The 26693-nt window shown below is 41.5% G+C and overlaps 1 protein-coding gene across 9 annotated transcripts in view; it reads right to left on the bottom strand.

The window, feature by feature from the left end:
- ARHGEF28 (Rho guanine nucleotide exchange factor 28) overlaps positions 1–26693 on the bottom strand; it is a 126718-nt gene that overhangs the window by 15266 nt on the left and 84759 nt on the right. For 8 of the 9 annotated variants that reach the window (XM_083819010.1, XM_083819013.1, XM_083819014.1 and 5 more), the window contains 19 exons: positions 26585–26640; positions 25260–25311; positions 24661–24808; positions 24398–24525; positions 22739–22879; positions 22011–22261; positions 20935–21057; positions 20450–20567; positions 19301–19555; positions 18259–18335; positions 17381–17559; positions 16665–16759; positions 15657–15839; positions 11565–11696; positions 10726–10826; positions 7016–7054; positions 6879–6926; positions 4612–5091; positions 2296–2596 (listed from right to left, as the gene is read on the bottom strand). In XM_083819010.1, coding sequence (XP_083675136.1) covers positions 2296–2596; positions 4612–5091; positions 6879–6926; positions 7016–7054; positions 10726–10826; positions 11565–11696; positions 15657–15839; positions 16665–16759; positions 17381–17559; positions 18259–18335; positions 19301–19555; positions 20450–20567; positions 20935–21057; positions 22011–22261; positions 22739–22879; positions 24398–24525; positions 24661–24808; positions 25260–25311; positions 26585–26640 — 2907 coding nt within the window. The remainder of the gene's footprint in view (positions 1–2295; positions 2597–4611; positions 5092–6878; positions 6927–7015; positions 7055–10725; positions 10827–11564; positions 11697–15656; positions 15840–16664; positions 16760–17380; positions 17560–18258; positions 18336–19300; positions 19556–20449; positions 20568–20934; positions 21058–22010; positions 22262–22738; positions 22880–24397; positions 24526–24660; positions 24809–25259; positions 25312–26584; positions 26641–26693) is intronic. The other variant, XM_083819016.1, reaches the window with a different exon arrangement.

Here is a 26693-nt window from a genome sequence, read left to right as displayed (position 1 = left end):
AAACAACACAAAGGAATCCGCTTTCTAGTTATGAAATGTTCATACTATTTAACTTGATTCCCATTGCTTATGAATGAGTGCTTTACTTAATTTCGATGTGGGGAGACATTTGCTGGGGCTATGGATGCCATCTGTCTTTCAGGGGGATGCTCAGCGTTCTTCTCATTCCCTGCTCCCTGTATGGTGGCTCCTAGCGCATGACAGAAGCAAGCCTGAATCATGCAAACTCATGCACTGCATGATCAGAGCATAAAATACTTGTCACCCTCCAAGTCATCAATGTGACTATGGAATGTGATGGCACATCCCTCTGGGGGGGGGCTCCCTCCCTGCCTGCCCTACCAGCATGCCGAGAGCTTCACAACACCACCTGCACCAACACGATGCCACAAGGATTTGCTGCACTGCCTTGCCAACAGTGCTTTGTGACTTAATCAAGACATTAGCTGCAGTTTTTACAGACATGGCTTCATCAGAGAGATTTCAGCTAACCTGCTACTCTCCCTTTTGGGCAGGTTTTGTAGCTACTGCTGGTCCCCAGGCTGCTGGGGCTGTACTGGTGCCCTGTTACCACAGCAAGATCAGGATGTCTGCATGAGATGCCGTGACAGCAGCTGAAAACCATGCTGGCCTACTGTCAGCCCATTGAAGGTGAAGGGCATCTTTACACAAAGAAGCTCCACCAGCTTATCTTAGAATCAGTGCAATTACACTGGGGCAAGCCAGTTTAATTAAACTAGATGCTCTCATGTGGGCTTAATTTAGAGTATCCTGGTTAGCTTGCATCTGAACATTTGCCAGTGCAAGCTAATCCACTTTTGAAAGGTTTAAACCCACGTATGTGTTCCTTTTCAAATTTGCACTAGCTTAGCTAACCTATTACTAAAATGACAGCTTCAGTCAAACTAGAACAAGTTTCACCAGGCTAATTATTTAGGCATTTTTAGAAATATTAATCTCTTTTGCTAATCAGCTTGGTTTGCTGATTGTGGTGATGAGAATAGTCAGCCATAGCTTTGAATATAAAACGCTTTTTTAGCAATCTGTCTACTTAGGACAATGTTGTTATACTAAGGCTGTATAGCAGATGCCTGATTAACACATTACAATGAGTCCTAAGTAACAACTTCCTTAACCAAGGACTTTTCAGTTTGAACAACTTTGAGATTTGACCTAAGAATATTAATAAAAAATAATAATAAATTGTACCTGTATATGGTTTAACCTTCTGATCCTACCTAGTTCTGCTGCCCACTGGTCTTGCTGTGACCTGAGCTGCACGCAGCAGGCGTGGGGACTGAAGACATCTTGCACTACCAGCTGAAGAAAGAGGGGGGCTTGTGTGCTGCTGCAGAGCTGACTTGCCATGTGCCACCTAGATCTCATGACTGTGCAAGGAAATCCCTGACAGATCATTTCATGTTACACCAAAAGCACACCATTGTCCGCTATGATTTCTAGATGCTGTGTTTTTACAAGCTGTTTTGCAACTCTCACCATAGCGAGTGAATGAAGACACCACAAAAGATCAAAACTAGCACTGTGCAACAGGAGAAACAAAAAACAGATTGCTTAGAGTTTCTCATTAGCATGGTTTTAAAGTCACTCAGGGATTTTCAATGCAATGCAATGCTCGAATAGGTGCCGTTTTTCCACTCATTTTGGTAGCCACAGTTAGTAACTACCATGCAATCAACCAGTCTTGTGGAGTTCTGGCAAAACACATAAATAAGGAAAGGTAATGCAGTAAAAGTTACTTTTAAATCACATGGCTGCTTATTGATAAAGATTATATTATCCCTTAGAAGTGATGTAATTTTCTTTCTGCAACTACCATGAGCCTTACAAGATATTCTCAGTTCATTCCCAGTAAAGGAAAAAGGAAGGTCTTTGACCAGAGATTACCATTTTAAGATAGTTAATCAAAAGCTGTTCTAACCAGAAATCATTTAGTAGTGCAGCTGTGTCCTAAACCAGCCACTAAACCAGTAAGACTGACTTCAGTTCCCCTGAAAAAAAAGCCAAAAACACATGGGGAAATGATTTGCAGAGACCAACACGCTGAATAGCTCTATACAGACACAGACAAGGATATATTTTTTTTTGCAAAAGATTTCTGTATTTGTGTTCTATTCTGCTTGATTTCTCATCTACCCTCAACAAAATGGCATGCAACTGTTTTAGCAAAATCAATTGCTTCTGCCACTACCAAGATGCTTTCCTCCCTAGGACTATTCATCCTGAGAGGTGGCAAACTGCCCATACTACTTGTTAACTAAATCAAGTGCTAATTACCATTATTAAAGGCATCCTTGTTGTTTTTGCAGGATAAAGGCATCTGCTGGTAAGGGCCAGTGGATTTCCACAGTTTGTTGGTCAACACTGGCTGACAAGAAGTGTCCATTCTGAGATCCACCTGATTTTCACCAGTTCGTGCTATATCAGAGTTTGAGATGCTCAACCCATATACACCATCTTCATAAACAAGAGAAGAATCTGATCTGTTGAGGCTGCTTAGAGACACACATACTACAGCTTCATTTAAGTAGAATGAATGTTCACGAAGTAAGCGGTCTGACTGATTATGTCCCATTATCTGCAGAAGGAAAAAAACAAACAAACAAAAAAAATAAGCAGCATTTTCAATTTTGTCCAGCACAGAAGAACCCTTATACCAGGGTATATTAAGTTAAATGCTGGACAGAATGAGGATTCATACCACACAGTCACTTAGTTTCCCAGAAGCTAACATCAGAAAATGTTAAATTGGCCATGCATTCAGGAATATACATCAGTAATTGAGTATATTTTGCCTTGGCTCCTCCCAAAACACAGAAAGACTCAGTAATAACTGCAAAATAGCAAATCACAAAGACCCAGTACCTGGGATGTACCAAGGTTAGCTGACTCCTCTTAGGGAGTTAATATTTTGCCCCATGGCTCACTAAGGTACCATTTCACACAGTGTAATCATAGAGAACAGGACTGCAACCACCCTACTGGGGACTGCAAATGGTGTTCAGCAAGTACACGTGGCTCCTGGGAGATGAAAATGCATCTCCTGCAGCCTGCAACACCCCGCAGGTGTTTATCAAGGCTGAGCGCCCCAACAGCAGGAGTAGCAGTGGAAGTGGCTGCAATGTCTGGCCATCCAAAACTAGCTAGGCTCAGAGTGATGGCAAAATTAATGGTCTGGGAGGAAAGGCTGGCTGGTAAATGCCCAGTACTAGCTCTGCTGCTGCTGCAGCATGTGGCATTGGAAAATGCAGGACAGAGACAAGCCCAAGGACTGGAGTGCATTCAGGCCATGTAGTTTACTTGAAATAAAAACACAAGTGAAATAGCCTTACACATGAAATAGTAGGTTAAGAATTACTTAAAAGCTGTGGCTCTTTGACACTCGGGATTTCATTATTTTGCCTCTGCGGCATCCTGGCCATCCCTGAATCCAGCTGTCATCCTTCGACTTCCTCTCCTCAGAAGACTTCAAAAGTCTCATTAATTAGAGCTGATGGGCAAGTTCAGCTTTTGTTTTATCATCCACTTCTTAAGCATTGCCAAATAAGTCAAACTTTTACCACAAGCTATACTAATACACAGTGCCTTCATTGTTTGGGCTGGGCAAGCATATAGGGATAAGTCGTGTTCACACCATGCTCCCAAAAGCTGGATGAAAAGGAAGAGGTCAGAGGCCAATCCTTCATCTCCTCATTCAGGCTCAGGCTTAGACACTGAATGGTCACTGCCTGTTATGGGTCAGCTGCCAGCTGAAAAGCTAGGGAGGTGATGGCCTGAAGAACGGCTCTACATTTTTTCTTGTGAAAATGAAAACCTGAGGGGAAGAAAGTTGTTTGGGTCAGTGGGCTTTGAATCCAAGTGAATTGTTTTGATTTACAGGTGCTTTAGAGAATAGCAATGGAAACCAAGACTTTGCCCACTAGTGGAGGGACTCGGGGGCCAGGGCACACCTGGCAGGTTAACACCCAAAAGCTGAGTGCAGAGCCAGCCTCTTTTCCTGCACCCTAAACTTCAAGAAGAATTTAACCATTTTCAGTACTAACACTTAAGCAGCCTCAGAGCTGTTTTAAAGAGCATCACCTAATAATGACCATCTAATAATGACCAACTATAAGCAATTATACTATTGAGGCCGGAGCCACACACCAACCTCATTCCCTCAGGGGCTGCTTGTTTCAGAAAAGCAAGATGGACAGTGCAGGTCCTGATAGGACATCACGGGAACCAGGCCCACTCCTGGAGGAGCCTCTAATCCTTGCTGGAGACAGTGCTGCTGTCCAGGAACAACAGCACCACATGCCTCAAGCATTACAATTTAGCTTTCCTACAAGAAGCAAGAGGCACAGTGTATCTTGCCAGAAGTCGGCAACCACAGCAGTAAAGCAGAATAAAACACAATTCTCACACTTCCAATTCCCATGTCCTCAATGTAATACCCATCAGCCTAAGTGTGGCTCCTGCAGGGTTCCAACATTAAAAGAAAGCCCTTGGATATTACCAAGCAGCGGACACCCTGGCATGATGGTCCATTCATCAAGGAACATCTCTACGGCTCTGCAGCTTGGGATGTCATGATGGCATGGAAACACGTACCTCGTAGCTCCCTGAGGGTGACAGCAGGCTGCTTTGGCGAACATGCTTCCAGCGCCAGAGGAGCCTCTTCTGCAATTTCAAATTGTCTCTCTCTCTCTCCACCATTTTCTGGCCCTCCCGCAGCCTCTCCAGGCCCTGCTGGTACTCCTGCAACTGCAGCGCCAGCCCCTGCCGGCTCCTCTCCAGCAGCTCTTCCTGGCAGCCGCAGGCCCGCTCCCGCTGCCCCAGCCGGCCCTCCCTCGCCTCCTGCTCCCGCTGCCGCTGCTCGCATTCACGAAGCCAGCGCTGCTGCTCCTGCTGGAACTGCTGCTTGAGTTTGCCTACGTTCGCCAGCTCCTCCCTTTGTTTTTCTGAGCTCCGGTATTTCTCTTGTTCCTTGAGGAGGGTGAGCCAGGAACCACGTCCCCGACCTGTCTTCTCATTCTCTTGCAGAAGTAACCTGTGGAGTTCTTTGTGGCTGTCCTGGATAGTTAATGCTGCCTAGACACCACAACAAAATCAGACACAAATGTTTAAATATTAACATTCACCCATTTCTGTACTTTAGCATTATATAAAAATGCTTCAACCTCCCTTAATATCAGTGCTTAATGCTGCTGGGGAGGTTACTCCTCGTGCAAGCAGAAAGCTCCATGTTCACACCTATACCAAGAAATGTTTCTAAAAGCACTCAACCATTTCAAGCACTTTTAATGAGGCTTATGGTTTGCACTTGGTGTTACTATATACAATGTTTATGTTACAGCTGGGGTTCTGTTCTGTCAGATGACGTTAAGACACATAGGAAAAATAATATTTCATGGTTTAAGAGGGCATTAAAGCACTGGTCTAGGGAACACTGCACTTGACAAAGTATTCCTAATACAGATGTGGCTTATACAGAGAAAAATGTACGATTTCCAGTGCATCTCATTCAGGACCTAAGGCTCACCTTGCTAACCTGCCACAGCTCAGTCCTATTAACGTCAGTCCTACAGGCACCTGCCAACACAGCCAGGTCATCAGGACCTTACTTCTACATGCAGAAGACCAAGATACCTGTGCCAGTTGAAATCTGCCATACAGTCATTATTTCAGTTTTGATGTTTCAGTAGCTTCTTTTACAACCAAGAACACTACAGGGCATCCCTTACAAGGATGTTGTGACATTATTTGCATTAAAGATTGTGACATCCACCAGTAGCACAAAATAAATTGCTGGGATTCAAATACAAAAGAAAAGCAAGAAAGGCCTAGGTCTACTGAGGCACTTAGTGCACTGCCTGTCCTCAGGAACTGACATGGGAATCTACTTGAGCAGACATTCCCAGAGAATTCCATCAGCCCCATTACTCCATGCCATCCACCCCCAACTGCACATTTCATAAAGCTAAAGACTCTTTTAGCTTTTCCCACTTTTTTTGGCTCTTCCCCCAGTACTGGGTCAATTCCTGTGATTTGTAAACAGGGCAAGGACAGTATGCTCTGTTTGTTTCTTTGCACCTATACTGCCAGTTTATGCAATTTTCATGGTCTGGACAATAAAGCATGATCCCTTTACTTTACTGCCACTAGTATTAAGCTATTTGTTTTTAATTTTCTCAACATTTTGCCTGATTTACAGGCCTTTTATTTTGCTTTTGCATTGCTTCAATCCACTTAATTTCTAAGCCTAAGGTTTCCAGAATTGTTAAGAAGCATGCTAATGTCAAGAAAGTTTAGAAGTTAAGTGAAACATTTCAAAATTAATCTTCAAATTGCACCTAACTGAGGGAAAAGTAGTTAAAATATTCAAACATGGCATGGAAGAGGCAAAAACTTTAGACTAAAGCCCTAGAGAATACACACAATAATCAACGGAGGTTGAAGTATCTTCAGTGGGTTGACTGGTCACCTAAGTGGCAGAGGTGTGGTTTAGCAGTTGCCAGGAGAATATTCTAAGCCAAATACTTACATTTTTTCAATATTTTGAACTATAATTTCAGAAATCTGTACATGAAATGACATCAGCTCAGCTCAAGCCATCATTTTACTTCCTCCCTAGACTTTAGACTGTACGTACATCCTTTTTGGGAGGGAAGTAATCTCCAAGCAAGCATTATTCAGTTCTTAAAAGAAACACATCACTGATGTAAAATAAAAATATATCATATGACAGCTTGTGCAACAGTCAGTAGAGATAAGTATCCACTGACATAATGTCTAAAAATAGTGCAAGATGAAAACAAACCTTAAGAAGTAAATTACCAAGACTAATTACTCTACAAAGTTAACAGTGGAGTAGTCACCTGTATGCTGTACAAGAGACGAGTTAGATTCTGGATTGCTTGTACAATCTAGAAAACAAAAGAGAAGGATTTTCAAAGCTTTGTCCACTATTAACTAAATAGTTACTATATTCTGTCTGGGGTTTAAATAAACTCACCTCTGTCCCTGTAGATCCTGGGAAACTCATACTTCCTTCCTAAAATAAACACACGTTGCTTTAAAAAGTAGTTCTTAATTTTACAATTGTATCATCTAGGTAATTTTTTTTCACTAGTGGAGACATTCATATTGCTAATATATGCAGTGCTGAGTCAAACTCTCTCGTGGGTATGTGAAAAAGGACAGAAACAATAATCTATGAAGACTAATAATTCATCAACACTGTAGTTTCCTTGGAAATCACTAGAGATCCTAAGCACAACTGTAAAAACAAAAATATTTCATCCACAATTTTAATCCTCTTGTGACTAATGCTACACAGAAGAGACATTTCCATTCACTCTTTGTTTACCTGACAGTTTTGAAATACAGTAACCAGACTTCTGTATATACAGCAGAGTGGGTTTAGATTACTTCTAGTAGGATGAAACAGCTCAAGACTCTTCAGAAATCAAGGCATTAATAGAGTAAGAAGCTGACAGCAGTTACATTAGTGGGTTATGGTGAGTGCCTTCGGTGAGCAGTGAGGCACAGAGCTAGGGCTGTGTGCCTGCTGTACTCCGGGAAACCTACTGGTATGGTGACTACCATCCACGGCAGCTAGGCTTGCTGCTTTCAGACAGGGCTCAGCCACTTTGCACTTTCCACCCTATCCCCTTTTTCCTAAGAAGCTTTTTAAATTTATGGGGTGAAGCCACCCATAATCCTTTCTGCATGAAAAACAGCTCCTCTGAGAAAGATAAGGTGAAACAGTGGAGAAATAGAACACAATCCCTCCTGAGGCTACACTGGAAAGACTTCCTGTACGATTTCTGTAATTTTTTTTTTAGAGGAGTGGAGGAGGGCTTGGGGAATATTTGTTCTTTCTTTAATTCTCTTAAGTTCTCTACTGAGCCTCATTTCCCACCACAGAGAGCACAGCAGCTGCTCCATATCACTGCAAAAACTGGAAATGAAGACGAAAAAGGCCAGGCCCCAAAACAGAGCTCACAATGAAGATGAAGTTCAGGAAAAAGGAGCACCAGCTGCTGCATTTCCTCCACAGCTTGCATTCTCCCTCATTATCTCCCTTCAGTATTTCCCTCCCCACACCTTCACCTCCTCCACTTCCTACTGCAGCCATGAACCCAACAACTTGCCCTGCCACAAGACACAGAGGACACAGCAGGGATGCCTCTGCAGCACTGGGGCAGACACACAGGAGCTCAGCCCTCCTGTGCTGGGCTGCCAACACAAGCAGCAGACAGGGAGGAAGAGGAGGGTGAAGAAGGGATGAAGAGAGAAGAGAAGAAGATGCAGGTGGGGTGAGGAAGAGTGAGTGTATGAAAGAGGGCCCATTCATTGAACAGAGGTGTGGGATCATCTCTACACTTTGTTTCATTCTTTTAAGCCCGGTTTAATTCAACAAAGGAGGTGTACAGGGGAATTCAAGGCCTGGCTAGCTTTGGCATGGCTATGAGGTAGCCTGTGGCCAGGCCAAGTGCCTATGGACTCTTTAATGCAGCTAGGCAGCACCACCTGAGGACTGGCCGTAGTCTGGGCATGGTCCTGGGCACCCTGCTGTGGGTGTCCCTGCTTGAGCAGGGGGTTGGACCAGATGAGCTCCAGAGAGGCCTGCTAACCTCACCCATCCTGGGATTCTGTGACTAGGGGATGAGCCCAAGGAAGGCATGGTCAAGCTACCCAGGGAAACAATAGCATTGTAGCTGCACCACTACAGCTTCAGAACAAGACCTTTAAGTCCAGTTAGGTCTGAACCAACATATTCAGCTGTTTTACTTGTCCACCACCACCTCCCTGCCACTCTAAATCTTTGTTAAGAGTGATGAGCAGCAGATGTTCAGACCCCAGTGCAGGCTGCCATTCCACAGGTAACCAGCTGAAGACGCAATTACAATGCAGGAGCAGGGGGGTGAGATGGGGACTGCCTCCCACTACTGCCCACTTGGCATCCCAGGAGGAGCATTGTGTGCTCCTCCTGCTGCTCAGTCAGCACCTAATCCCAGAGCTAGGCGTTTTCAGTCTGGCTTTCTGTCTCTTTTCCCAGGCTAGCAGGTCTGACACCAGTGCTGCCATCCCACAACCTCAAGGCAGTGCACACAGCATCTAAAGGCAGGCTGGTGAGCATACTCTGCCTTAGAAAGCCCTTGCCTTTCCTGTTCTATTTGCACATTCTGCCACCTCCTGGTGAATCTGATTCTGCAATAGTAAGATGTGACACGACTGTTGCCCAAATAATAGGCTAGACCAGAATAACGAATTGGGATGGCTTGCTGGAAAACCTCTAGCCCAGCTGTTGTTCAAAGCAGGGCTAGCTTCAAAGTTAGGTGAGGTTGCTCAGGGCCTTCTCCAGTCAAATCCTGGAAATCCCCAAGGATAAAGACCCCACTGCCTCTCTGGGCAACCTGTTCCTACTTGGTTACCTTACTTTGTGGTGATTTTTTCCCCCTTACATACAATCAGAATTTCCCTTGCTTCAACTTGTAATGTTTGATGCTCACCATGTTGTTGTGTACCTCTGATAAAAGTCTGGCTCTGACTTCTCTGTAACCCCAATGGCATTTTTTTCATGTGGAACTACTGAAACTTTTAATGGGGTAGATCTAAGCCCCTGTACCTTTTATTATTTTATTTCATTTCATCTAACTTCTGTGACCTCTCACTTGAAATTGTACCTACCCTGTTTTTTTCCATACACACTTTTCTTTCTACTCTTCTAAACAGCAGTCTGGTAGACAAGATGACATAAAGATGAACATGAGGTAAGGTTTAAAGGGAAACAAGCGTTTTAGTAAGAGTCTTACAGAAAGAGCTAGAAAAAACATCCAAAGTTTCAGGCACACAAGTCCTCTTTCTGATCTGATGCAGACATTACCCTAATGCTAAGCATCTACTTTTCTAGCACTTTGCTTTCCATTTCGTGCCATGTATCTTCTGTTCTTGTCTCTCCCTTTTATTCCTTTTGTGGTTCTGTCCCTCCATCTAAGGTCTACACAATTACAGTTCAGTTTATTTGCACATACTAATTCATACTGCTCTTGCTGTAACACTCTTTGCTGCTACCTTAAATTTGCCATTTATAATTCTGCCCAGAACTGACTTTTCATTCTGTTTTTTCCTCAGATTTGCTTAAGAGTTACAGGACTTTTTGAAAAATGTGCTGTTTCTCTTCTATTCTTTAATTGCTCCATTTTGTTCTAATTCAAAATTCTGAAGCAAGCTGGCGTAAGACAATCCATCCTATTTTATATGCTTGTTCTGAGGATGAAGCTCTTCCAATGCATAAGTCTTCCTGGCATTAGCTGAGGTCTATGTCATTGCAGGAGACTCATCATCCTGCGAACAGGAGGAGGGAGTAGAGGGAATACTATCAACTCCACAGACATGGATGTATTGAATGATGACAGCAGAGAACCAGGGTCTTAAGTGGCCCATACAAAAGCATTGTGGCTGCTATCACACCCACCAATCTGTAAGCCTGTCAGGAAAATTGTTTTGTGTTTAGATTTTTTATGATTTTTTTTAACTCATCATTAATTGCAGTGACCTCCACTAAATTGAATTATCTGGACTTGGATGAAATGTGCCTATCCCATGCTTTAGGTTTTGGAACAGTCTTTAGACATCCCTTAAACATTGGGACAACAGTTACATTCCCAGTGCCCACAGTCATAAATACAACACAGGAACAGAAATCAGTTACACTACCTTATACTTTACATTGTCATCTGACGTTTCCTTATCAACAGGAAATGTGCCTTCACTGAGATCGACGTCAGATGATTCTTCAACTTCCTTCATTTCTGCATCTAACAAATAAGACCCCAACAGGATGCAAGAGAAAGGTGTATCAAAGCATGTTCTGACTGCAGAAACAAAGGGCACATTTTTTTCACAGCTACACACAGGATGCTGAAAATACCTAATGCTCTAGAATTTTAGGCTGAGGAAAAACAAGTTTCAAAGTCAGGATGGCATGGCTGGGACAATCTGTTTTTCCTACCTTAAAAATCAGTAATACTTAAATTATGAAAGTTAAGATACAAATACAGCCATATCACTAAAAATGCTCTGCAGCAATGGCTTTTACAGGGCTTAATTTGTATTTTTTTTGTTGCAAGAAAATCAAGTTATACCTTTTATAGCTGAAATTATTGCAATATCAATCCTACTTATGAGCCGGCTTTCAGGTCTTCAGACAAAAATTAGCAGCCAGGAAATGGGCTACACTGCAATATACATTTGCTGTGGAGCTGAGCAACAAAGGCTATAAGTCATGTATATATTATGTATGAAGATATACAAATCAGACTCAATAATGCTGATTACAGACATATGATAAGGAAAATCTGCAGTGGATGCAAACAGTCCGTTTGCATTAGTGAAGTTATATGACAATTTACACGATCTGAGCATTTGTCCAAAGACAACTTTTGTTACATTATTTTCTATTGATTCTGCCATAGACTGAGAAAGCTTTCCAAAAAACAATCCTGTATCAATCACTTCAGCAATATGAATACATAAAAACATCAAATTTTACTCACCACCAGGGAAAGACTCCAAGATTTCATTGGCACTAAGTCCATACTTCAAATTTAATTCTTCAGTATTTTCCTCTGATGATCTGTCTGTTTCACTCACTTGTGATGACGTGACAGCAACACGGAGACTTTCAACTAGAGAGGAAAACATGAACAGTTAGAGGCCCTTTAAATAGCTCCTTTATGCATAAATAAATGACAACAAGTTGTAGAATAACTTAGTCCGGAAGGGATTTTCAGAAGCCATCTAGTCCAAACTTCTGGTCAACTAAATTGGGTCACTCAGAGCTTTGTACAAGCAAGCTTTTAAAATCTTGAGGGATTGAGAGTCACAACCTCTCTGAGGGACTTGCTCCAGTTTTTGACCATTCCCACTGTAATATAATTTTTCATTTTATTTTATTGGAATTCTCCATGTTCCAACCTGTGCCTGCTGTCTTCTGTCCTATCCCCATGCACCTCCAGGAAAAGTCCAGCTTCACAGAATCACAGAATGGTTTGGGTTAGAAGAGACATTAAAGATCACCCTGTTCCAATCCCCCTGCCATGGGCAGGGACACCTCCCACCAGACCAGGTTGCCCAAAGCCTGGCCTTGAAAACCTCCAGGGATGGGTCATCCACAGCTCCTCTGGGCAACCTGTTCCAGTGCCTCACCACCTTCACAGCAAAGAATTTCCTCCTTATATCTAATCTAAATCTACACTCTTTTAGTTTAAAGTCTTTACCCCTTGTCCTATTAATACACTCCCTGACAAAGAGTTCCTCCCCAGCTTTTCTGTAGGCCCCCTTTATTGGAAGGCCACTATAAGGTCTCCCCAGAGCCTTCTCTTCTCTAGGCTGAACAAACCCAACTCTCTCAGCTTTTTCTCATGGGAGAGATGCTCTGGCCCTTTGATCATCCTTGTGTTCCCCCTCTGGACTCTCTCCAACAGGTACATGACCTCCTTGTGCTGGGGACCCCAGACCTGAATGCAGCAGTCCAGGTGGGGTCTCACGAGAGCAGAGTAGAGAGGGAGAAATCACCTCCTCCACCCTTCCTCCACCCTGGCCATGCTTCTTTTGATGTAGCCCAGGATACAGTTGGCTTTCTGGCATGTGATAGCACATTGCCAGCTCATGTTGAGCTTCTCATCAACAAATAACCCCAGGTCCTTCTTCTCGGGGTTGCTCTCTGCACAGCTTGTACTTGTGCTTGGGATTGCCCTGTTCCAGATGCAGGACTTGGCCTTGTTGAACCTCATGAGGTTCACATAGGCCCACCCCTTGAGCCTGTCCAGGTCCATCTGGGTGACAACCTTTTCCTCCAGTGTGTCGACTGTACCACACAGCTTCAGCAAAGTGTCATCAACAAACTTGCTGAGAGTGCACTCGATCCCACTGTCCATGTCACCAACCAAGGTGTTAAATAGCACAGGTCCCAATACCAACCCCTGAGGAACACCACTTGTTACTTTCTCCACTTGGACACTGAGCCATTGACCACAACCCTTTGAGTGTGACCATCCAGCCAATTCCTTACCTACCAAGTGGTACATCCATCAAATCCATGCCTCTCCGATTTAGAGACAAGGACATTGTGTGGGACAGTGTCAAATGTTTTGTATAAGTCCAGGCAGATGATGTCAGTTGCTCTTTCCCTATCCACCAATGTTTAACCCCATTGTAGAAGGCCACCAGGTTTGTCAGGCATGATCTGCGCTTAGTGAAGTCACGTTGGCTGCCACCAATCACCTCCTTATTTTCCATGTGCCTTAGCATAGTTTCCAGGAGGATCTGCTCGATGATCTTGCCAGGCACAGAGGTGAGACTGACTGACCTGTGGTTCTTTGGTCTTCCTTTTTCCCCTTTTTAAAAATGGGGATTTTGTTTCTCCTCTTCCAGGCAGTGGGAACTTCACCAGACTTCCAAGACTTCTCATATATGATAGATAATGGCTTCTCTGCTCTTCTTCAGCTTCTCTGTTATAGTCCTTTTATCTGGTTGAGGACAGTTGTAGGATCCACCAAGCCTTTTTACTTCAAGGCTTAGCTTTCTCAGCCCCTCCTCAAACATCACATTCTTCATGCGAGTAGAGGAAGGACCACCTCCTTCGACCTGCTGGTGACGCTTCTATTGCAGCAGCCCACAAGGCTGCTGGCCTTCTTTGCCACAAGGGCACATTGCAGGTTCATGGTCAACTTGCTGTTCACTAGGACTCCCAGGTGCACTTCTACAAAGCTATTTTCTATCCAGCCAGTATCCAGCCTCTACCAATACGTGGATTAATCCATCCCAGATGCAGAACTTTGCACTGACTCTGCCTTTTTTTTTTGAAGTTTCTCAGCACATTTTCCCAGTCTGTTGAGGTCTCTTCAGCACATTAATCGCTCCTCCTCATTTGCTGTCAGTCATTAATTTGCTGAGAGTTTATTCAATTCCTTTGTTACTTCACTAATAAGAGGTTGAAAAGTACTAGTCTCAATATCCATCCCTAACTCCCTATTAGGGATTTCCCTCTCCCTTAACAACACATTGCCAGCTGGACACTGTACTGCAGATCAAAATCCTCTGAGCCCAGCAAGCCAGCCAATTTTCCAACCAGTTATGCAGTCCTTATGTCACCAACTCAGCTGTAAGGATACTGCAGCCAGTGCAGGCCACATTGATGGCCTTGCAGATATAAAGGTAAAAACATGCGCTGATCTCCACTCATCATAAAAGCCATCGGGTTGGTCAATTTGCCCTCAGTGAATACATACTGGCTGTTGCCAGTCACCTCTTCGCATGTTTGGAAAAGGCTTCTTTGAGTATTTGCTCCATCATCTTCCTAGAGTCTAAGCTGAGGCTGACTGCTTTCCTTCTTCAAGAACAGTGTAATGATGTTTGTGTTCTTCAAGTCATCAGGAACATCTTCTGATCACCTTGGTCCTTTGAAGATGATAGAAAGCATCCTCACAAAGATATTGGCCAGCTCCCAGAGCATACTTGGATTTATTCCACCTTTCCCATGGATTTGAATATATCCAATTCGCCTAAGCATTTCCTAATTCTATCCTTCTCTACTCTGAGTAGTGCTTTACTGCTGTAGAGTCTGTTGTTAGCTCAGGGACTTAGTATTTGTGTTCTGGAAAATAATCCTCCACACATTGCTGTAAATTCATTACAGTGGGCTGAAAACACATCATAAACAGTAACAGTAGCATGAAAGAAAGTGAAAATTAAAAGTGGGCAGAATCAGCTGTGTCAGTATAGGCTGCTGTTTTAGATAAAATCACATCTATTACTGCATCACTACCTTATATTCTCTATCCAAAGACAAAGTCTATCAATAAACTTATTCTCTGACTTCATAATGATGATGGAGGTCAACCTTTGCTGTTAGGGTTGACAGGTGGTTATTTGCTCATATGTCTCACTCTAGGTGATGCTATAATCTTGCAGTACTTCATAGAGCATACCCCTATGCTGGATATGGCTCAGTTTATCAGGACTCATTTCAGCTAAGTTTAAAAGGAATGTGGCTAAACCTCCAGCTAGACAAGGCATCAGCAAATACCAGTCTTCCTTACTTCAGAGAACAGCACTGTAGGCACAAGGCTATCCAGCCCGTGCTAGATATAATGCAGAAAAACACGGCTCCTCTAACGGCAGGTGCATCTTGGCAAATCTGCCAATATCATCTGCAGTTTGGTTTGTATATGACCCTACATGATCCAGACCTATCATCAAATCAACCTAGGCTGGTGAGGGTAAGGGACCAGATGCAGTATCACACTGTATCCCGTGATCTTCTTCACAAGGCTGTAATGCAAGGAGGCCAATTAAGGAAACACTCCTTGGATACAATCTAACACCACGGTCCAGCCTGCTTACACATGATGTTATGCACTAAACATATCCCTTATCTCACAGTCTGGCAGATACCATCTTATGCACCTGACAAATATAAACTCAAGAGACTTTTCCTCAGCGTCATTTGCCAAGTTTTGACACTGCCAGCTCTTGAGACTTGGTAGAATTGTAACACAAGGCAACATGGCTGTATTTTGTTACCTGGAAATGTCTTCCCATTTGAAGAGGGCAGAAACCATCCCACTCTTCCCATACAAACTCACCTTCTCTGAGTGCTGCTGCCAGCAATGAAGCAGCCTGTGGAGTTTCTCCAGAATCCGGTTTGATAAGGAGGTGAGGCTCTACATGCACATCCTCAAACTTATTCGTATCTACCAGTTGTGCATAGATATGCAGCTTGTCTTCCAAACAGCTGCAGATTTGCTGGTCGTGGTTACTCAGTGATTCTGTCAACAAAAATTGAATAGCATATTAATATCTTTTTAACCTGAAGGCAAAGCACTTTGGACATTCACACGTCTAATGTTTACACCACACAGACACTGCTAACGAGCTAGGCAACAGACTTGCACTACTCCTTCTGCAAGTGGCTAGGAACCGAATTCATCCCATAGTCTGTCCTGCCTGGCAAAGGACCAGGCAACTGCCCTATCCTGATGAGGTGGCCTTGCCTGTGTTCTGGAGCACTCAGCTACCTCCTGCTACACTCACAATAAGCAATGCTGGAAAAGCACTTGGCTCATTCACTGTCTCAACATCACAGAACATTTACTCTCAGTGGGGGATGCCCTTCCCTGTTTCTCTCTCCAGGAAGGACATTGGTGAAATTTCTCTCCTTACAGCACTTAAAAATGTGGAAGTTAGGTGTAGGGGAAACAAGGAAGTGAAATTTGTCTTGATTAGCAATATTTTCAGACAAAAATAAAAGCAGCAAATGTGTACTGCCATAAACAAGTAGAACAGTACAGTTACTGCAGATTTGAGGTACTTCCACAAATAGGAATCTATCTGACCTTAATGCTAATCTGCTAATAATCCATTTTACCTTTTCTTTTGTGCTCACAGTAATGTAGTAAAAATATAAAGTACTTGGAAAAAAATGGTTCTTTTTCAGGCAACTCCCATCATACAATCAGACAACCCTGGCTTTCTCTGCTGTGACTCTGCATATTAAGCCATTCTGAATGCATCAGCCAACATGCGAATGTTATTCCTTCATCCTAAACTCTCAGGACATGGGAGGTCTCAGAGTGGCAGGAAAGGTACCACACCTTGACATTTCTGAATTCTGGATGCTTTGGCCTCAGCGATACGTCTGTCCTCATCAGATTCATTCGTTTTTCCTTCCTCTTGTTCCTCTGGACAACTTTAGAGATGAAACAAAGGTGGATAAAGCAAAATCTGAACATTTTATAATTATCTTCAGTACAGTGTTGCATTCATAATAAATCGCACAACATCAACACCAACTTTTGCTCCAATCTAGCAGCATGCCATTTGCCTACTTCTTTAAAAAGCAGTAACAGGGTATAAATAAGACTGAAGGACTCCTTTCAATCCTGATAAGGTTACATCATGCAGTGGTTGACCCTCTTGCAGGTTTGCAGCTCCCACATGGAGCAGTGCTTTCCCTGCCATTCCTAAGAAACTAATACCAAGGTGTAATTGGGGATTTATTCAGAATGGATGTATGGACACTTGCAGAACTCAAGAAAGCATCCAGTGCCAAAAGCAAAGGAGAGAGAAGCCTAAAATTACAGGTGAGGACATCTGATGGGGAGCAGGAAAGGTCTGTCGGTTCAGTGGTAAAACAGAAGAAAACGGGTAGTTTGGCAGAATTGATGGTGAGGTTTCGGTGTTTGTGAACCCAGCCTCACAGGATAGATCCAGTGCAGTGCAGAATAGAGAGCACACTGCAACAAATACCCAAATGACCTCCTTTCTGCTTTGAACAGCCAAGGTGAAAACCAAAAACCTTTTTCTCTACCTTTCCACTGCATCTTGAATATGCCTCATCCAGCTGTTACGTTCCTCTTTGGAGTTGGTATGAATCTCATACATTTCAGGTCCTGCAGATGAAGCGCTGATCAGAAACATCCCCCTTTCTTCATTGGCTACTTCTCTTACTATGAGTTTCTGAAGAGAGATAACTGAAGGCTTCCGGTCCTGGGGCAGACAGTCACAGTATATTCAAAAAAATAAATGAGTTTCTCATAAAATACCATGCTTCTATAATAAGGCATTTTTTTCAATTAACTGAACTAATTCTCCTACTGGTATACTCAGCCTATGCATGTTCTCACCAAGTGTATGGCTGTGAGAGCTGAGTATTCAGACGTCTTTTTAAACTATTTTGTTAAATACCTTACAGTATTCACGAACAAGTAAAGCATTGTTTAAGTGCTAAAAAATAAATCCCAGAGGATCAATGACACTGACACATTGTACTTATATAGTATTTATAATAAGTTTGGGAAGTTCAGTCCATGACCTTTCATATATTTTATTCATGTTTACTACTACATTTGCAGTCAAATTATTCTTCTGTTTTGTTTAATAGAACCAGAAGTTAAAATTTATTTTAGATAATTGAAAGAGCCTGCTCTGCTTCCCATCCTCATAACCAGATGAGGCACATCACTAAACATCATTCTGTTGTTTTATCCTTCTTCCCCCACCGGAAATTACTTAATTTTGAAGATAAACCACATTTTCCATATACTGGTACATTACTGTTCTGAATATACTACCACGATTAAAGAAATTAAACAATATGTGAGAATAACCTAGAAAGGGATCTCACATTTGAGAAATACCCAAACAAAAATGTAATGTGTATATTCAAAAGTCTGATAATATACTTACAACAGCTGCAAAGATATATTTTTGATCTTTTTCTTGTAAGAACAGCAGCACATCAGTTAGAAGCAGAGCTAAGGTGTCTTAAAATGAGAAAAGATTTTTTTTTAATGAAAGGTTATACTTAACACTATACTTAATTTCTTCTTTTATACTTTAAAAAGGAAGAAACCCTGATCAATAAGTCTCCCACATAATCCTACAGTAAACTAAACAGGAAATAGCTGGATTGACCTATGGTCTGCACAAAGCAACTGCAAGACATCACTTTGTACCTCCTGGGAAAGACCACACTTTCTACTATCCACTCTCCTGCAGTACAGTGCTGGAGCACTGGCACATTGAAAGAAGAAACCCTCACTCAAACGTCCCCCCACATTTTCCAGGCCACTGACAGGCAACCTGGCAAAGAACAACTCACACAAATTTTGTTTTGCCTATCACAGCACAGTATGAAAGCATTTCTGGAGTAATAGTGAGCAGATAGCTTTGTAAAGCTTAAAACAAATATTAGTAAGTTTCAAAAACCAAACCCCAACATGTGATTAGAGTGAAAATCAGACTGTGGGCATGAATGTGAAAACTGGGCTCTGGCCATATTTGCCTCCACGTTTTCTTTTCCACTGTCTGTGTACCAGTACCACTGAAGAACCGCATGTAATTTTAATGCCGTATTTTCAATGGTCAGTGCTGTGAACAATATAAATATGCAAGTCAAGAATCTACATGGGATGAAGCTGCAAACTGTGGGAACTAAAAGAAGTGGCTGGAAGAAAAAATGCAACTGATAGTAGAATGTACAAAATTTACAGTTTCCCAGGTACTGTAGGCAAACTTGTTATTTTAAATACACAGTGGATTACCTATAAAACATGGCAGCTTTTGGAATTACTCTTCCAGCAATTTGTGGAATATTCTCAATACCATTCACCCAAAAATCTGTGTTTGCAATACTGTGTAACAAAATATTTTCATTCTTAAAGCAAACAATCTTTATATGTTACTTGCAAATAAAGAGTTAGAGGACTTTACTGCTAGGATGCAATACCTTTGAAACGACCAGTAGCTGTTTTCCAGTACACTAAACCTTCATGAAGAAGTACACTGTCTTTTCTCAATAAGTCTTGCTTCCTAAAAACATGGCCACTTTTCAGCTTTGTGTATGTTTTGTTTTCAGTCCGACTGAGAATTTCCAACAGCTTTTGCTTTTTCTCATATTCATTAACTTTCAAATCTACTGCTGCAATTATGTCCTTAATTAAACGAAGGGCTTTGCATAGGTCTTTATGTTCTTCTGTTCCTTCTGTAGGAAACAAAAAATAAACAACATGATAGTAACTGACATATTCAAGAGAAAATATTATTCCTTACTTTCTCGGAACTAATCAACATGATGCAAGGCTTAAATTGATAAATATGTCATTTTAACTTGAATCCAGTAATCAACTTACTAGAAATACTAGAGATATCTGCCTTTGGTTTACCTGTTAAAAGATGACAGGTACCTCAGATTTATTCATCAGTCAAAACTACATGTTGAATATTTCTGACATATTTATGAGCTGTTAACATCTCAATTTTTTTTTACTGTCTAAGTAAATCATATATTACTCTTCTGGTTAAGAGTTAGAAAGAAATTAAAATAGGATTTCAAGGATTTCAAAGACAGCTTCCAAGGAAATTTTGCAACTTTCTACAATATAGAAATATCGTATAAAAACTTTCTGCAGTATTCACTTATTGCCCATTTTGAGGGTAATATCTGTAAGCTTCTAGCATTTCTATAATATTCTACAATATTGCAGGGTTATTCAAACTTTTTTTTGAAAAGACGAACAATAATTTGCCTAACTTTACAAGATCCTTCACTGCAACTCATTTTGAAGAACATGCACATACTTGCCTGAATTAATTCACATCCTCTATTCAAGATCTTTTGCTAAAACATGTTCTACTGGACTTCTAGGACTTACCTGGCTGGAATCCTGGAAATTTTCACATCCTAACTTTGGTAAAGACTATTTATACTAGACACACAGTTTAGGTGATATTTGCCTGAACAGTAGTTACTTACATTGCTGTGTTTCTCTACAGAACAGTGAATTCCATTCTTTATATAAATTGTATCAGTGCATATTCCTTACACTAGAAATTCGCTGTGATTCCAGACATGAAGCAACACTCGGTTTTTATTCACCTTTTGTGTACAGCAATATCCTTTCAACCAGAACAGGGTATTTGGTGATTCGCTGAGTGACAAGCAGAATGCATTCAGGGATTCCTCGGCGTCGTGCCAACAGGTTGCTGTTCCTCAGCTGTACAGACACAAATACACACCTTAAGTAGTAAATGCTTATCAAAGCACCAACTGACTCATAAGAAATATGATCTCAACATGCTAGACTAAACTGAAATGAAATGCTGGGTTATCTGAACCATCCCCAAGAAAGATTTGCTGCCCTGAGGGATGAGGTATGCTACAACAGAAACATGTATGTAATATACACTGGATGCCAAAGCTTTCAAATATTTGAAAGAAAAATGTAATTTATCAGCTCACTCATTAAGAATGAAAAAAACTTGCCATTTTTATTAACTATTAAAAGAGAGTTACTGAATATAATTTTGATCCTAAATTTTAAATAAAAGCTACACAGGGATCACATTCATGTGGAAACATACCTTAATAAAATTCTGGAATTTCTTGTTTTGCTGCAACTCTTTGAAGAGATTAACAGCTTCTTTCTGATGGCTGCAAAATTCCCCATATATTTTCTTCATTTTGGTTGCATTTTCCTCTGAAAACTGAAGAAATTAATAATTAAATTGTGCTCAACATCGCAACTAACAGAGAAGCGTATACCAAGGACTAATGTATTCTGTACATATACAGAACCTCTAACTTCTATGCTACTTGTTTCTCAAGTTCTCTGAATGTCACTAACAGTGCCTGTCACCACAGAACAAAAAACAGGCTAGCCATTTTAGGAGCAAGGAGAGGAAGGTAAGCTGTAGAGGGCACAAGCATGACAATCCTGCCAACAATGGCTAGACCAACTAGTATAACACTGCTTCTTTTGCAAACATGATCCCTTTGAGGCTTATTTGCATTCATCTGATCTCCCCATCACTTATAGAACAGATAACAACTGTTCAGCTTCTTTAGTTCAGCAGGGTGAGAACTGACTGCCGAAAGGTGAAAAGCTGCACTCTACTCATTGCAAGGAACTGAACTGTTGGCAGCAAGCAAGCAGAATTAGCTAGCAGTACTACAGCTACCATAAGCACATGTGACGACCCCTCCTCTAATGAGCAGCAACCCGAGATACACCACACCAGACCACTTTATGAAATGAAGAAATGAAAGGATATGAAAGAATATGAAGAAATTAAAGGTTTGTGTTCCATGATTAATTATTCACACTTCTGCTTAGCTGTTAACAAAATGAATCCATTGCTACTGTTTGAGCAATCCATGGGAGCAGCTTTCTACCATGAACAGAATCTCAAATTCATCACTTTCTTTGTCACTTGTACCATGTATGTACAAGTTCATCCCCCTGTTTATCAGAGTTACCTGTCAGTAATTATTTTCTCTCATTGCTATTTCACCCTGCAATAACCTGAAGGGGACAGTCTATGAATTTAATAAGGCAACACTAGCCCTCTTCTCATCCCCTAAAAAGTTTCAAACTCAGTAAATTGTTTAATTTGAGAACCCTGAGTACATGAAGGATTAACAGAGCTGATGTCTCTACCTGTTGCACAAGAATGTCTCCAATTCTATTGATTACAAAATTACGGTCACTCCCCCCTTCACATGATTCCTGCCGTCTCTCCCTCATTCTCCAGAAGAATTGCTTGTGGATCTCCAGTAGCTCATCTAAGCAGGGGAATATCCTATCCACTGTGTTGTGGTCCAGTTGTAGTTCTTCTTTCATTCCCTTCCTGAATATTTCAGACATAATGAACAGGGTATGGATGTGATGCACTTCTGTTTGCATCAGCTCTGCAGTATAAAAGAAAACAGCATAGTGTAGTAATCACCTGAACATTTTAGACACCTTCTGTGATATATTATAGCAGTGTTCAAACATATGCTCATAATCAATTTTCTTTGTGAGCCTCAAACCTAACAGATTACGTCAGTAGGAAGACTTAATATATCTAGCTCTAGCTCTATCAGCTTTTTCAACTGTACCCCACTGCCCATGCCAGGATAGCAACTGATTAAACTGGGAACTGGATGAGGTCTCTTCCAACCTCAACCATCCCGTGAACAGGGTAGACATGTCTTTGGTAAACAATACGCTCCTACATTTGCTTAGCTCTAGAATAAGCCATAATCTGTGACCAAAAAAAAGTTCTTTGAGCCTTATTATTCTAAACTGAGCCATTCATTCTTCCACACATAGAATATGTCAGGTTCCCTATATTTTCTACACCCAGTTGTTTCCAAACTTACATGAAGCTTTGATATACTGACCAAAAATGACATCCTGCCTCTTGATGACATCCTTTTCTTGCTTGCTACAGAATGTTGGGTCCACAGCAAGACTCCAGGACTCTGCTTCAAACTCTTGTGCATACAAGCTGAGGTCAGTCCACTGAGATGAATCCACATCATCTGTGGGAAAACATATATCTCATATATACCAGCTGTATGAACATTAAGGGACACTCCTTTGCACACACACATCTATTTGTAAAGTAAAGGGGACACATCATAGGTATTAACTTTAAACAACTTCTGCAAATGCTGGCAATTGGTTTTATAACAGAAATGCTTGCCAGATGTCAATAGCATTACTGAAGTGCTGAAATGCAAATGTGACAGCAGGGGAGAAGAACAAACAAAGAAGATCTTTTCTCTGATTAAATCCTTTTATCCTTCTTCGCTTGAAGAAACCTTTTAAATTTAAGAATAAAATCCAACAGTTTCAAAAGTAGCTGTGATGTTCGAGGGCCACTATTCATTTTGCATATGTCCTGCATGGCATATCCACACTACATTTTGAGAACGGATTCCCTTCATCTTTGAAATTTAGCCTCACACCTACCTACAGAAAATGCCTATATCTATTCACCTCACAAGGATGTGTATCCATTTTAGGAGGGCAGTTTACCAGCAGGAGATAAGATTTGGAATCACAGAATGGCCAAGGTTGGAAGGGACCTCTGAATATCATCAAGTCCAACCCCCCTGCTGAGCAGGATCACCTAGAGCACACTGCACAGGCATCCAGACAGGTTTTGAAGATCTCCAGAGGAGACTCCACAACCTCTCTGGGCAACCTGTCCCAGCGCTCTGTCACCCTCTCAGTAAAGAAGTGCCCTATCATATTCAGCCAGAACCTCCTTTGCTTCAGTTTGTGCCCGTTGCTTCTTGTCCTGTTGCTGGGCACAACTGAAAGGAGAGCAGCTCCATCCACTAAACAACCTCCCCTCAGCTATTTATCCTCATTCATGAGGTCTTCCCTCAGCCTTCTCTTTTCCAGGGTAAACAGGCCCAGTTCTCTCAGCCTGTCCTTGTACGACAGGTGCTCCAGTCCTCTCATCATCTTTGTAGCCCTCCTCTGAACTCAATCCAGTAGCTCCATGTCCTTCTTGTACTAGGGAGCCCAGAACTGGACACAATACTCCAGGTGTGGCCTCACAAGGGCTGAGTAAAGGGGAAGATCACCTCCCTCAGCCTGCTGGAAACACTCTTCCAAATGTACCCCAGGATACCATTGGCCTTCTTGGCCACAAGGGCAAGATTGGAGGGTACTGGGGAAACAGAAGGGATGTAGGTTTATGTTTTGCATTGCATGTTGACAATAGAAACGATTAGGCGAGTGCAGAAAGAAAGTACATTATTTCTGCAAGGATGCCAAATATATTTACCCTATTTTTTTCCAGTGGCAACACCACACAAAAATATTCTAAAATTTATCAAAGTGTTAGTTACCAGGAAGAAACAAAAAGTTTTATTTTAAGACTATTGTGTCTGATTGTATCACTTTAATGAAGGACTCAGTTTTAACTAGCAAAAATAGGTTGCTCATCTTTTATTAAGCACCTTCCTATATCAACTAATGATTTTTTTCTATTTTGCTCTTTGAATATAGGTTATAAAAGGCAACATTTGTATAATACTTCTCACCTTCCATCACAAATGAATCCACTGAAGGAAAGGTCCCTACTGACTGTAACATCTCCTCAGAACGTGACTTGGACCTCCAGAAACTAGTCTCAGAGTCTTGGTCAGGAAATGGCATAGATCTTCTATAGCTGGGGAAAAAATTAAAAAAAAAAAACAAAAAAAAAAAAAAAAAAAACACCACAAAACATTTATTTAATGGTTGCAATTCTCCCAGAAATGCCGAATTATATATTTAGCATAGAATCTTGGTGGCTACCCTCTACCTTTCAAAACTGGCACTGGGGACACTTTTGGACAACGAGTGGGACTGTTGCAAGGCTTCCCTCCTCCCAGCAGACATTCCAATAGGCACAGAGGAAGAAGGATGCAATGAGGACAGCACAGTCTGTGAAATATCTCCAAGGAGTGAATCTGTGAAGCAAAGCACAAAACAGCATTTTGACAATGTATAGCATATATTAATAGCATAGTTAAACTGTAAAATGCTGTCTGGTTTTCTTATAGACCCATACCAGGTACCAGGAATGTCCTCCCAAACATGGTACAAGACTGTAATATTCTACCACAGAATACAAATATAAGTCTCTCAACAAAGTGGAATAGCTCCAGTGTGGTTACTATTGATAAGAAAACAATGTCTAATCATACATGCTCTCACATTACAACCTGAACACCAGAAGACCCAAATATCTATGCATATGGTGAATGACATACTCAAAAGCACAAGACAGAACTAGCTATTTCTGATTTTCATTCCCGTGAATGATGAAGGAAAGATTGTGTTGTCATTCCCCTGACTTTTTCAAAGAGGCTTAACTTTGAAGTGTCACATTCACACATCCTAGCCTACAAAAATACTTACTTGCTATACCAGTTGGGGGCTTGCTTTTGTTATGGTACCTCTCGTGGGATTTCTGAAAAAGAATTATTTTTTGAAATAACAAATCACAGCTGACAGCACACTGAATAGTCAAGTTAGTAATTCACTTCCACGTATCATAACAAAAGGGCTTCAAGAAAATGGTCCTAAATGATGTTCCTAATTTCAACCAATATCAAATAAACCTAAGTCAAAGTAAAACGTTATTTGTACTACAATACAAAACTGAATCTATTTATTCCAAACACAGTTACTGAGCTACTATAATATGCTTTTTCTATATCAATATTGCCATGAAGGCTGCAAGAAAAGGAGATCATCTTCAGGGCTTTATATTCAAATACACTTGAAAGACTTGTGGCAGGACGCTGCCCGAGGAAGCCTGGGCTGGGTGTCAAGAGGCAGAATCAACCCTTCTTCCGAAATGTGCTTTGCAAAACCTGTCGTGAAAGGCTGTTGTGCTTAGACATGTATTTCTCTTGAGGTGGTTCAGTGAATGTTTTCCGTATCTCATTCTTGTTGAGATGAGTCAACAAGAATGGTGGGGAAAGGCCCTTGTCTCCTCTTGACAAATAACCTATCAGTCCAAACAAATAAAATTGCCAGTTCAGCTCTCCTAATGTCCTCTAGTTGGCCAGAAATGTGTGCTATAACATGACAGCTATAAACAAAACAAATAAAAATATCTGTTTTACATCCAGTTTAAGCCTTGTTTACCCTGAAGACTCTGTATGGAAATATTCTTCCTGCAAGCCACCATGATACAAAACCCAGCTACACCAGAAAGACACACTCCAGTGATTTGAAGAATGACTTGCATCACTGTGGCACACTTCTTTGCTAGTCCCATTTTATTCCATGAGGGCAATAACCTTACACATCTATTTTTGAAAGTGACATATTTCTTAGGATAACTTCACCATATCTGCATACCTACTTAAAGGGAAGCAGCCTGTATATTCTCTAGCCTGATTTTGCCCTATCTGCAGTGGTAGCTGAACGCTGGGGGCGAGTGCCTAGGCAGGCTGTGGAGTGTCCTTCATGAGAGATTTTCCAGAACACATCAGAAAAACATCTGCCAAAATTGTTACCTAAAGGTCAGCTTGTCCCAGAGTAACGAGATGGACTAGATCACCTCCTGAAGTCCCCACCATCACTGCTTTCCATTATTACAAACATATAGGACCGCATTTCTGCATTAGGTCTGGAAAGGCTAACTGTGCTTTCTGGTTTTTTCTTCACTTTGTTTCTAAACCCCTTGGAAAGCAAATATTCTCTTAAGAGAACAGTGTGGTGTATGAAGTTACCTTGGTGCAAACAGGAGCACACTCCTTACAGCTCTTATGGATAATCATGTTGCAATCTGAAAGAGAAGGTACATTTCAAAGCCTGATCCTGAACAGGGTCTTCAGCGTG

The sequence above is a fragment of the Anser anser genome (assembly GCF_964211835.1).
Source record: "Anser anser genome assembly, chromosome: Z".
NCBI classification, from domain to species: Eukaryota; Metazoa; Chordata; class Aves; order Anseriformes; family Anatidae; genus Anser; species Anser anser.
Note: the sequence above shows the minus strand (reverse complement) of the source record. Positions and strands in the feature narration are given on the sequence as shown.